The 12,587-nt window shown below is 39.7% G+C and overlaps 1 protein-coding gene across 4 annotated transcripts in view; it reads right to left on the bottom strand.

Moving 5' to 3' along the window:
- The window catches only part of LOC104686882 (gamma-secretase activating protein), a 69,784-nt gene that overhangs the window by 39,098 nt on the left and 18,099 nt on the right, over positions 1-12,587 (bottom strand). For all 4 annotated transcript variants that reach the window (XR_005604612.1, XR_005604613.1, XM_039571641.1 and 1 more), the window contains exons 13-22: positions 11,740-11,817; positions 9,571-9,648; positions 9,012-9,104; positions 7,492-7,709; positions 7,128-7,197; positions 6,422-6,504; positions 5,752-5,805; positions 1,875-2,000; positions 1,394-1,449; positions 946-977 (exon numbers count right to left, since the gene is read on the bottom strand). Coding sequence is in view for 2 of the 4 variants with exons in the window: in XM_039571641.1 (XP_039427575.1) it covers positions 946-977; positions 1,394-1,449; positions 1,875-2,000; positions 5,752-5,805; positions 6,422-6,504; positions 7,128-7,197; positions 7,492-7,709; positions 9,012-9,104; positions 9,571-9,648; positions 11,740-11,817 (888 nt within the window). In the remaining 2 variants the exon portion in view is untranslated. The remainder of the gene's footprint in view (positions 1-945; positions 978-1,393; positions 1,450-1,874; positions 2,001-5,751; positions 5,806-6,421; positions 6,505-7,127; positions 7,198-7,491; positions 7,710-9,011; positions 9,105-9,570; positions 9,649-11,739; positions 11,818-12,587) is intronic.

The raw sequence follows: 12,587 nt of genomic DNA, 5'->3' as shown, positions 1-12,587 counted from the left end.
AAAACCAACTCAACACTTTATGGAACCAAGTGCTGAATTCTTACAATATTTCCACCTGGTTTTGCTCACCTTGAAATATATTTACACCACCACTTAGCAGCACAGAGACCTGTACTGCTTGATTTTAAGGACTCAAGGATCAATCTACAGGGAAACACTACATTGATGCTTGTTACTGACTGGCAGCTATTTAGAAATTCTCTAGTAACAGTTAAACATCTGACTTCTTTATCAATAAGCACCTTTGAAAACATGAAGCTGAGGTTCACAGAGTTGATACAAAGTCTCTCGAAGTCAGAGCCCATTGCAACAACTAGCAGCGACATGGATGCCTGGTGTCAGGGGCTGCAAATGAGTACACTGAAAATGCTTGGTAATAAAGGACCGAGCAGCACTTAGATCAGCATCATTTCACAGCACACAGTGGCAAGGCACACAGAAGGCACTGATGTGTGAACAGCAGGAACATAATACACTACTAAATTCAGTTTTACTTATTTGTGACAGGGGAACTGAGCATCACAAAATCTCAAGTGTTTCTGGCCTAAGGAAATTCATCACACCTGCTCTCTCTACACCATGTTTTTTCACCAGCCCTAATCTCCTGGACAAGATCTGATGTTGCAAAGGCAGCTGTAAGTGGACAAGACTCAACAGTAACATGGTGTCATTGATACTCTGCTCCACAAGAAAAATCCTGAAGAAGATATTCTTTAGCAGACTAAGTTTTACTGCTTATGTTGTTACATCCAGTATGAACTAGGGGCTTTATTTTCAAGCATTTCCTAGTCACTATGTGAAAGTTTTCTTCTCATCTTAAATCCTCAAACTCTTCTGTGCTGAAAACACACATAGCAATTTATTTTTAGCAAACAGCTGGATGGAAATATCCTAATAAACCAAAGTCTTACAGCTAAAGCCTACATCAAGAAAAGTTTTACTTACCAGAGTCCCAAGTGTCCAGATGAGAAAGCACCCTGGGGTTTGAAACAAAAATCAGTGTGTTTCATATGCAATACTCTGAAGGCTTTCATAAGATCATTAAAAATTCAAATGAGCCTTTGATCTTTCAAAGACAGCTAAAGAAATCTGAGAACAGTACATATGACTAAATTTAGTAAAAATACTAGATAGCATTAAAAAAATTCTATCTGTCTAGACTGCATGAGAATAACTTCACATCTACCATGAATTCCCTAGCTCTAGAGCCCTGTGTGTGTTTCAGATCATGCTGTAGTGATGACAAGGATTCCAATAACCAGTTTTCACCAGGATAATCTTCTTTAAAGATATCCAATCAGATACCTAATCAACTAATTAAATGTCACATTAAATCCTTCAACATACTTGTGCAAAATAAGATAGGGTAAATATAATAGAAACCAGTACATACTTTTTGGCATTTTCAAAAATACTCCTCAAATACACTGCGGTTCTTCTCTCCTCTCTCTGGTTTGTAAACAAACAAAAATCACAAAATGAACTGAACAGAAGACCAAATAAAATACTCCCTGACAGAATGAAGATGAGAAATAAAGTTGGTTTTCCCTTTGAATGGAAATAATACACAGTGGGGCCTCAAACCATCTTCCAAGTGTCCATGCTCATAGGCATTCACACACGTGTAAACCACGTGATAATACAGCGCAAGCCCTGCTTTTGTTTAATTTCTTCCATTATTTTAAGAGAACAAAATTTACAGGCAATCACCTTAGGTGAAATGACTGCAAATCTTTGCACTCCTCATAATCAGATTCCCATTTATTTATCTTCAAAATAAAAAAGCCAACTCATCCATGCTTGACTTTAAAACACCCATTTCAGAGGCAGCTCTGGAGAGTTCCAGTGTTTCAGTTCCAGTGCCTCTCACCCACCTCTTCTGAAAGGTTACGCCATTCCCTCCTGAGCACATTACTCTGGTAGTGCAAGTGTGGCTCTGCATACTTCACACTCTCCAAGTTTGAGCTGAGTTTCTCCCAGAAGCCTTTGGAGTTTTGGAACTGCAAAGTGTTGCAGAAGAAGCATGAATATAACCTGATCTCTTAAAGAAATACCTCATCACCCTCCCACTAAGTGACTGCAAAGATATGTGATTAATGTAGCTTCGAAACAATCTAAGTGAAAAAAGTTAAACCAAAGCGCTCCAACTAATTTCTCTTGATGGCATGGCAGTGGTAGCACTTACTCAAACTTGAGATCAAGATTTGGTGCCTGGAAAGAAATGAGTATTTCTGGGTCACAATTCATCTGACCTATTTACACGTTTGAGATGGGAAGAACTGCACCACAGACTACACTGGCCATATTGTCTAGACTTCCTCTGACTGTAAAAAGAGCCTTAGGCTACTAACTTAGATATAAATGTTTTTACATTTGGTCAAATAAATCCCATTTCAGGTTTCTAGTAGCTCCAAAAAGAGGAATACCACCATGGCCATGACAGCTGCAGGCTGCCACCATTTTCAAGCTGCATTAATACTTAGATTGCAAACATCCATTTACCAACTTCAAGTAACACTGCTTCCTCCCAGAAAAGAAACAAAATCCAAACATTTCCATAGCAATTCTAAAGCATTTGACTCTAAAGCTAAAATTAATTTAAACTCAGCTGTGCACAGGCAAGAGGAACAAAATCTGAACAAAACCACACTGGTTTCCCGAGCTAGTTCTTGGACTGGGTATAAAATTTGAAGCTGCTGTTTATAAGGTGGGTAAGATGTGATCATTGCTGAGGAAGAGATGAAATTAAGGCAATTCATTTTGACAGTTTTAAAAAAGAAGAGATGGTACAAGCTGTTCTCGCACCTCTTAATATACTATATCTCCCAACACAGACACTACAGTAATGACATTTGAATAAAGAAAAGTTTGAGTTCACAATATTCCTCCACCTTGCACTAACATATTGAATTTTGCTCTCTCTTCTCAACTATTCTACAAGAACAATAACTTTAAAAGAAAACCTCAAAAGGGGGAACCCACTTCCTACTATAAACTATAATTTGTCAAGGAAAATAAATCTCCAAGATTCAATCCTGCCAGCCACTTTCCTCTTGCTGCCAGTGCCTATTGTCACTTTATTATTGTAGCTGCAGCTTGGGTTTTGCTTCATGTTAGTTATATTTAGCAGCTGCAAACTAGGAGCACATATGGCACCATATGTTCACTCTGTTCAACCTAACTCATGAGATCTACAACCTACTACTGCAGAACGTTGCCTAAATGTTACCAATATGAAACCAGAGAAATATTAAATACAGCATGAGGGTATCATCTAGTGACCAATCCATGCAACAGCACCACCACTGCAAAACTGTGTTCAGGCCACACCAGACCTGGATATGTGGCAGAGGGAAGCAAGACAGCAATTTTCTTTCATATATGAAATGTCTAACAGGAAGTGGTAGACTTCAGAGTTGTCTGCTTTTAATCCCAAAAAGCTGAGTTGTACTAGATCTCATTTAAAAAGTCAAAAGCTTGAAGTAAAGGATTTTTAAAATTACATATATTGTTTCTTGAGGATCATCAGGACAAGGACTAGAAAGAGAAGGCTTCTTTATCTTAGGTGTTTATTCAGGAGACATTTCTAGAGAGTCAGGAATTAACACCTAAGCATGAACACCTAAAAGACATTGCACTACCAGAAGTCAAAGCCAGGCCTTATCAGTTTGCAATCCATGAAAAGCTCCCATGAAGCCTTTCATAAGTAGTGGGTTATTGACTGAAGATAGAGAGCTCTCTACTATACCCTTTGAAAAGATGTAGGGTGACAATTGCCTTCAAGAGGCCCATGTCTCTCTGGACTGTAGTGCTGTGTCTCCCCAGCAGTGATGGCATTCAGAGAGCTCTGTAACCAACCTGGCAGCTGCACAGGCAGCTACTCCTTAAAACAACACTCTGCACCTCAGGGGTTCAGCACAGCATGAGGGAGAAGCTCTTTTCCTGTTCTCTGACAACTTCTTGCACTATATATTTTCACTCTTCCCCTGGACCTCCTCCTATTTTCTTTATTTCCCTTCTTCCTCCTGCCTTCTCCCTTTCTGACTGAACTTACTTGCACCCCTGCAAGTTTGGTTTGTGCTTAAAAAGGGGGAAAAATTAGACGTATTATTGCAATCCTTATGTAGAGCTTTTTGACAATTGGACTAACTGTTCCTCCTTTCTCAGTATATCTTGATGACCAGGAATTTAGTGATAAAAACACCTGATACCCAAATAGCACAAATTTTTTTTGTGAATATAGACATGGGCCTTCCAAAGGCTCTCAAAAACTCATGGGCTTGAGAACTCCAAAAAGTGTCTCAAAGTAAAAATTCAGCATTGTTTATAGCATTGTGAAATGTCATAAAATCTTTGCAAAAGAAATACTACTTGTAGGACCAGATCTGTAACCAGGGTCTGACTCCAATAACATGCACCAACTGAAACACCAACTGACTACTTAAACTCAAGCCATGGTGGGTTTGGTGACACTGGTGTGGTACAAAACAGCCAGAGCATTAAACCTTACCCTGTGCATTAGCATCTTTGTCCTCATGCAGGAGTCAGAGCAATTTGCCATCAAAAGTAGCAGGAAATATTTGTCTTTAGCTCAACTCTGACTTTTTCAATCTGTTTAGGTTTCAGACAGAAATAGGAAATGAGTTCCACAATCAGGAAGTATAGCTGCTAAAGGCATGTGCCCCCAGGGGCTTGAGGTTCAATCTCAGACAAATTAAAGGCCTGCTTACTTTGACCTTAGTGAATTACAAGGATTATCTAGCAACAAATTTTCTCAAGGTCTGATTTTCCCAGGTGTCCCAGGTCCCAGGGCAGCCTTTCCAAGCAAAGAATGCAAAGCCCCATTCCTTGACAGAAACCCTATGAATGTGTGCAGCACTGCTGCAGAGTGAAAGAGCAGTGGGCAATTCCACTGATTTTTAAAAGATTCTGTGAACAGTCAATCTTTATAACTAATTATAAGCACGTCTTTAAAGACCTATATGGAACAACATTGTCATGTATCCAGAGTCTAATCCTGTGTGTTGCTGGTGTGTTTAAACTCCTCACTCTTCCCATTAGCTCTCCACAACAAACTGCTTATTAAAATCCGCTTTCAGATTTTGTAGGGGAGATTTAGGAAAATTTCAAGTATTTCTCTAAACTGGAGCTGAGGGAGTGGAATGGGAAGACGGGAAGAATCATTCATGTTGTTTTCAACGGAAAGTGCAATTTCCTACCCAAACAGCATGTGCTCTCCCCACACAGCCCACTGCCCTTTCCAGGCTGTGCAGGAATTTGTCTAGATTTAGTAGCCAAAGCCCTGACATAAGTGCAATCACAGGATGCTCTGGACAAAAAAAAAAATGAGAGGGTCACGAACCATCCACACTAATGGCAGCACAATGAAATAGCCCTCAAAGTGGGCACATGTAGACATATGTAGAAATCCTACTTGTCTGTTATGCCACCTCTGCCTTCAGCAACCAAAGCCATAAAGTGAAGTGGTACCAATCTGATTAACGATAATTAATTAGTGAATAATCCTCCCTGTTGAATAGAGGTGTCTTCAGAAAGGGAAAAAAAACCCCACCATCTTTGAGTCTGATTAACTGATATTTTAGTAAATGCATAAGTATTTCCAACAGGGTAATTTTCTGTTCATAACTATTCTTGAATAGGGCTGCATCATTAATATTTAGCACATTCCCAACCCACAAAAAAGCAGCTACTAATCTCCAAACACAAATGTGGTTTTATACTGGAACTTACCTCTAACACAGGTAGAGAAATAATGTCTGTGGCACATATTACTCCAGGGACCACCTATAAATACAGAAAAATTATTTATAGTCTTATAATTTAGCAGAGAACATGGGGCAACTAAATGAATCCCCATCACCCATTTCCTTTGTGAAACTCTCTACCTAGCCAAAACGGTGCCCTCATTTAAAAAAAAACCCCAATTTATTAGAACGGTGTCACAGCAGAGAAATTAAAAGACACTATTTGCTCTAATTGTAAAGTCTTGCTTGAAGTTATTTTACTTCTGCAAACTTACTTGTAAATCCTAACTCTACTGGTTCTGTCTGTCCTGGAAATAACTGCATGATTTTGTTGGTTAAATGTATTCTGTCTTCATTATAAACCTCATATGATAAGGAATAACTTAATACTTCATTATGAAAACTGAGATATTTAACCATCCATTCAATTATAATAACTGTTCTTGGTTTTGTAAATGCTTTTATTTGTTGACAAAAAATTTGACTCATGGAAAACATCACAAAGGGTAAGACTTGGCAAACTAAAATAGGCATAAAGCACAGGTATCAATTTGGAGTATATCTATGAAAAGGTAAGACACACAAGCTATAGACTGTACTGAGGGATAAAAAACAGCCCCTCTAGCTATTAATTACAGTACCAGCTGTTATCTTACCCCAATCCAGTCATGCAGTGATGTGTAGGGCAGGAGTTTATCCAGGTTCTGTGTTTCTGGACACATTCTGCAGTACAGGGAGGCTGAATGTAATGTAAAAAGATTTATAAGGGCAAGATTGTATAAACTATCAGTTAACAAGAGTAGGCTTCACAGTTCCTTATCTGACACTTTTTAAGGGACAAATCCTGCTGCTGTCTCTGAAACAGCTTCCTCCATGGTGGAACTGGTCCCATTCTGTGCACAAAAGGAGGAAGAGAAGTCCAGATGGCTGCAGGGCCAGGTCAGCTGCTTGGCTACAGCTCAGCACTGCAGGGGTCCTTTGTGCAAAGACTGTGCACTGGCTAGACTGAGGAAGAGAGTATCATGATAAGCCAAATCCTTTTGAAAAAATGGTTTGGGCTATAGCTAGGGGAGAATGGAGCTGAGGAACCAGTCTCCGGAGACCTAAAATAATGATAAATCCATTTGTTCCATTAGACAGAAGAACGCATTTGAAAAGTTTTACTGCCAGTCTGATTTTGAGATGTCTATGTATCTCCTAAACTACTGATACTGTCTCTCAATGCCACAAAATGCAGATTAGTTATCATAAATCATAACCAAAAAGTTCAGAAGTAAGAGTCAGTTTGTACTGCCATGGCCTCCCCTCAGTGTCAACTGGAGTAAGCAGGAAAACTCAGTATGCAGGAAAAGAAATACCTACCTATGATAAATTCCTGAATGGGGTCAAAAGAATGGCATGTTGACATGTTCTCAGAAATCCACCGAATAATCTGTCAGAATGAGAACAGGGAGCTTGTCATTTCTCTCTGTTTAAGTAAGCGTTGTAAGAGAGTATAGAAACTTTGGTTTTAGTAGTAACACTTTGCATGGAGTAGTGATAGAGACACAAATGTTTTCAGGACAGTCTGGACCAATAAGGGGGTTTAGGCAGCCCAGCTTATGAGACTTTTGGCACTGCCAGGTGAATTAGGACTTCTCTTTGGCTGATATGATTCATGCCCTGCCCCTGCTTTGTATATGACATCAGTCACTGGAAAATAATTTAGAGGAGGTTCTTTTCCCACCTGCATTTCCAAGTCTTCTGTGTGTTGGAAGTAGAGCAGGGCACAGTGAAGAGCTGCCAATCTCTCATAGTCTCGTTTGCTCTTTTGTAGGAACTGCAGCAAGGCACTGTCACTGATGCTCACATCATACAGACTTCCTGCTTCACAATCCAGGGCTGTTGACACCCATGGGGATCGGATGGAACAGTTTTGTAATGTGTCAATTCTTGCATCCTCACCTGAAGAACATTGGTTTGAGAACAAAAAGGAGTAAGAACATAAAATTTGCCCGCTACCAGTATTACTCTTAAGACTCCTAGGCCCCCAGCAGTAAGAAAGATTCTGCCTCTTGCATTAGCTGCCCTGGTATTATGCAGAAGAGGAGTAGGAATGGTGTTGACAAGGAAAGCAGACAAGCACAGTCCATACTCAGTGCTCTCCTTCCCTATTGCTGACACAGAGAAGGTGTAGAGATTTGAGGCTCACAATGCTGCCCCAAGGCAAATCAGAGTACATGTGATGGAATAGAGCAGAGCACAAGGACAGTAGCACAAGTTCAACACTAGAATTAGCACCTACTGGTATGGCTTGTACAGGTCTGTACATGTAGAATGTACATGTACATTTGTAGAATCATGACACAAACTTCTATTGGTGGATCTCTTGCCATCAATCCCAATGGCCAGAACAGGAATGTTCTGCTCTATGATTACTCACTGAAGCATCTGACCAAAACCACTTTATTTATGCTAGTACTATTGTTCACCATCATGGTACAATACAGATACTGTATTTCAGACCGTTTGCATCAGAAATCAGGCCCACCATACATCAGTGATGCTTTCCACTCATTTTTAGCAGGACACTATTTCATTATGCATACAAAATAGGTATTAGCTTCCTGTGATGCTGCCCCTGCACCAGTTTCCACAATTTATGTCTCCTTCACCCAATCAGGACAACAGATTTCTGTTTTCAAACAAAGGCACCCCACTTTCAAAAATAAACCACTTCCCACGAAGATGTGTTTGTTGGAAATGAAGTAACACACATCTCAGATGAGACTCTAAATTAAATTGCATCAGCGTGATCAGGTGAAGGAAACACAGATTTCCTTTCCCCACACCCTCCAAACACACACATTTTGAGCAACTCAATTGGAGGAAGGAAATGTAAAATCAAATTTACATGTCCATGTGAAATTTGAAAACAGTGGAGGACCAAGAACCATGTGCAAAGCTGGGGGAAGGGAAACTATGAAACCAGGGCAGAGAATTTCAAATTCAGTGAAAGGTCTTCTTCCATTTCATAACAAGCAAGAAGTATGAAATATATGAAGTATGAAATATATAAAGTATAAAATGCCAGTTCAGATTCTGTCTAAAATGAAAAGTAGCAAAAATGTCATTCTTATTTTTTCAGTATCCTTCCTTCGTCAGAACACTGTGCAATAACGAAACATTGAGAAATACAACTTTCATGTAAAGAGATATGAACAAGTTTCCACAACAATGAAATTACTTAAAGCAGTTTTACTATACCTGTCAGAAATAAACTATAGCACAGCAGGTCAGGATGTTGAATGTTCAGGAGGTGCAGGAACTGGCCAGGCAAATAAGCAGCCACATAATAGTCTATTTAAAGAAACAACAGTGGTCAATTTAGCACTTGATCACTTATTTGCTTTAAGAGGCTCTTTCACATGATTCTCATCCTGGCCCACTTCTCTGTGAGGAATTGATTATATCTAGGAAATATAAAAGGAGTTAATTAAAAGCTGCTCTTGTACTAACACAGGAAACACTAGCAGTACATTTGGAGTTCTAGGGGAGGATTCAAGAGACTTGAGAGACTCAAGAACTCAGCAGCTGGTGTCCAGCACAGATTCTGAGGCAATTTCAGAGGAAGCTGCCTACTAATAGTGAGGTGTTGCAATATCGAATGCCAAATACAGAAGTCATGCAGAAGAAAAGCAGCAAAATAACACTGCTACCTAAAGTTAAGAAAAAAAATCCTTTCCTTTCAGAGAAGAGTTCGCCATTTGTCTCCCTACTGCAAACAGAATGGCAATCACACAGGGAAGTAACACAAGTAACCCACCAAGATTCATAAAAGCCACTTCCTTCAATTGATGAGATTCTGTTCTTTCTAGAGAAACTGTAAAAGTTTTGTTGTAACCTGGGGAAAAACAAAAATACTTTAAAAACCTCAAACAATAAACACCGTTTGTTACAATCCACCTATGACTTTATCGCTAGAAACTTCGGCAGTGCCCGTAGACTCAACGGGGATATTTTACACTGTTTTATGGGGTTGTCTGCATGGACAGATTTAATCCATCCTAAACAGAGTTCCTGCACACTTAGTAGACTGGCACCTACACAGTGCCATTCTTTAGTGTGTGAAAACCAGCCATGCACTGCACAGCCTATGTTTGTGTTTAAAGAAGCATTCCATCCCAGAGCAAGCTTGTGTAAAAATACCTTTCCCCCCGCAAAAAAAAAACCAAACACAAATCCTTTACATAGCTGTGTTTCACATTTTGGTCTTTCAACTGCTTTAAAGAATTTCCACTTTGTTTATCTGCATGCCCTATTGCTCTAATTTAGTTCAGCTCCGTTTATACAACGGCCAATTTCAGACCTGCTGTGTTTGCATGGGCTTTGCATCAGCACAGTTGTTGTTTTAATCTAGACTTGTACCACACTTCTGGCACTCAGTAAGAATGACACAATGCCATCAAACTTCCTCTGGCTCTGAGAAAAGCTGGAGATTTAAGTAACTAATGATGTCATGATCAGGATGCTACTTAATAATGTGTGGAAATTCAGTATAAGATCCACCGTTTACAGGACCACCAAGGGAAAAAGTCACCGACAGCAACACTACAGATGAAGAGGTGTCAAAAGATAAAGCTTTTCATACAAAATACTGACTGAAGTTAGCTTGCAATGAGTCAGTATACTCTCCATCATCACTTTGTTACTTGCCAGCATGAGCACATGCGAGCTAAAACCAGCACTGCAAAATTCAACTGCAACATCGTGACTTCCCTGTTTATGCTGCAGTGACTGTTTTAACACAGGTGGGAAGCTTCCAGTCGAGATTACAGAGGTTGCAGAACAAACTGAATTCCTTACATGTCTCCAAAATATGGCTTATGGACCCAATACACCCCTGTTTCTGTGGGTCACTGCAGGACAATTACTAAAATTCTCTTGTACAACTGATGAATCTTACATGAAACCACAAACAGCTCTGCACCGAACTACTCCATTCCACAGAGGTCATTTCAGATTTAGCTAGTCAATGTCACCATATTTATCCTAGCTTCCTTCTAGTACAGATCAGGAAGTACAAGAGCCATGGCTGGCTCCAAGCAATCCAACAACCCTTTGGCTACACATCAGGTGCGTCGGGAAATCAGCCCTTCACAGCAGTGCAATGCACTGTGTGTCACACCCAAAAAAGACTTCTCCAATTTGTTAATGCCTTCAAGAACACAAAAAGGTAGTTCACTCAATCCCAGAACGTTCCATCAGCAAAGCAACATGTTGGTGCAGCTCTTACACACAAGAAACATCCTGGCACAGGAAAGCAAACAGTTAAGGTAGAAGAGAGACACATTGTGCACTTGAACACAGTTATTCTGTACTATGCAGCTTCTCAGCTGAGAATAATTTGCCTCTCTTGTCCATGTATCAAATAAGAAAATCTTGATAATGAGAATTGTTATTCTGATTGGAATAAAACAATGTCCTTTATTATTTTAAAACAAAAACAAAGGTCTTAACTTTAAGAGCTAGAGCACCACTTACACAGCAACTATTCTTAGAGTTGGGTGCTGCACCTCTTGCTGTGAAAATGACATGCTGAACTGGAATTCTAAACAGACATTCAAGCTAAGAGCTGTTTGCTCTATTTCCCATACAAATGCCTTATGGCATGAGTACAACACACCTGCAAGCTCCCACAGATTTCATTGATGTCTGTGCTCAGCATGCCGGAAAGTCTGGCTAGAAATAAGGGACCAAATTAATAACTTACAAGGCCACTGGTTTGAAGCTACTCACTCAGCATCAGGCAGGAAGTCTACAGCAGGAAAGTCAACTCTGCAGCTAAAGGCAGCTGCTGTCTTTAAACACCAGCCACAGTAGTTTATTGTCTGCAGACTTTGGTAGTTATTTGTTTTGAAAGGCATTCTGTGACTCTTTCAGAACACTGACAGTCTCCAAAATAAAGCACACTAAATTAACAAGTTAGTCTTACCTTTATGTAAAAAATATATGGAGTACATGATCTCATGAGGAATATCAGAGGCTAGACTACAACACACACACAGGCCTCCTAAAAAGACAAAATAAGGAAAGAAAATTCACTTGTCCAGCTGAATATCTAGACATCTTTATACTGTACAAAACTAAAGCAAGACTGTTTCAAATTAGAAACTAAAAATAATTTCTCAAAAAAGGTAAAGATTACAGGAATATCTGTTATGGACTCTAAACATCATTTAGCTAATGAAGCAAAATCAAGAAAGAACAGAGAAGTCAGTCTGGCATGCTGGAAACCTGGGTCCTGACATGGCCAGTTCTTCCCTTTAGGGGAAGTACATTTTAGCCCTTCCCAGGAGAAATGCTTGCAGCCAGAAAACTGATCAAGCCTTTTTCTCCACAGACTGCCTCAATCCAGATATCTTCTGTTCACGAGCTGTCAGATATGCTCAACAACATAGTGAAGCACAGTTTCTTTGCTTTTCAAGTAATCTCATATTGGCAGCAGCATGAATACACTACTAGAGCTTTCTCACACCAGAAGTGATAGTCACTTCTCCCCTTTCCAGCCCAAAGAACTGTTAATTCCTTTTTCAGGAGAGAAGTCAGTCGTTGGGACAAGTTTATTTCAGCCAGGGTACTGCATACAGGAATGTTTCTCACTCCCAGCCTAATTATACATTAGACTGATCCTGTTTTGACCCCACTGGATGGTAAACCTGCCTTCTTCTCTTATAAAAACTTTAATCCCCTTACTCTGATGCTTTGGCATTCATGTTAGAAGCAGCTTCCAAACCACATTATCTGAATACAGTTGGAAAAGCTCATCCACAAATATGACCA

Source organism: Corvus cornix, chromosome 1A (assembly GCF_000738735.6).
Source record: "Corvus cornix cornix isolate S_Up_H32 chromosome 1A, ASM73873v5, whole genome shotgun sequence".
Lineage (NCBI taxonomy): Eukaryota > Metazoa > Chordata > Aves > Passeriformes > Corvidae > Corvus > Corvus cornix.
This window is presented reverse-complemented; position numbering and strand designations above follow the sequence as displayed.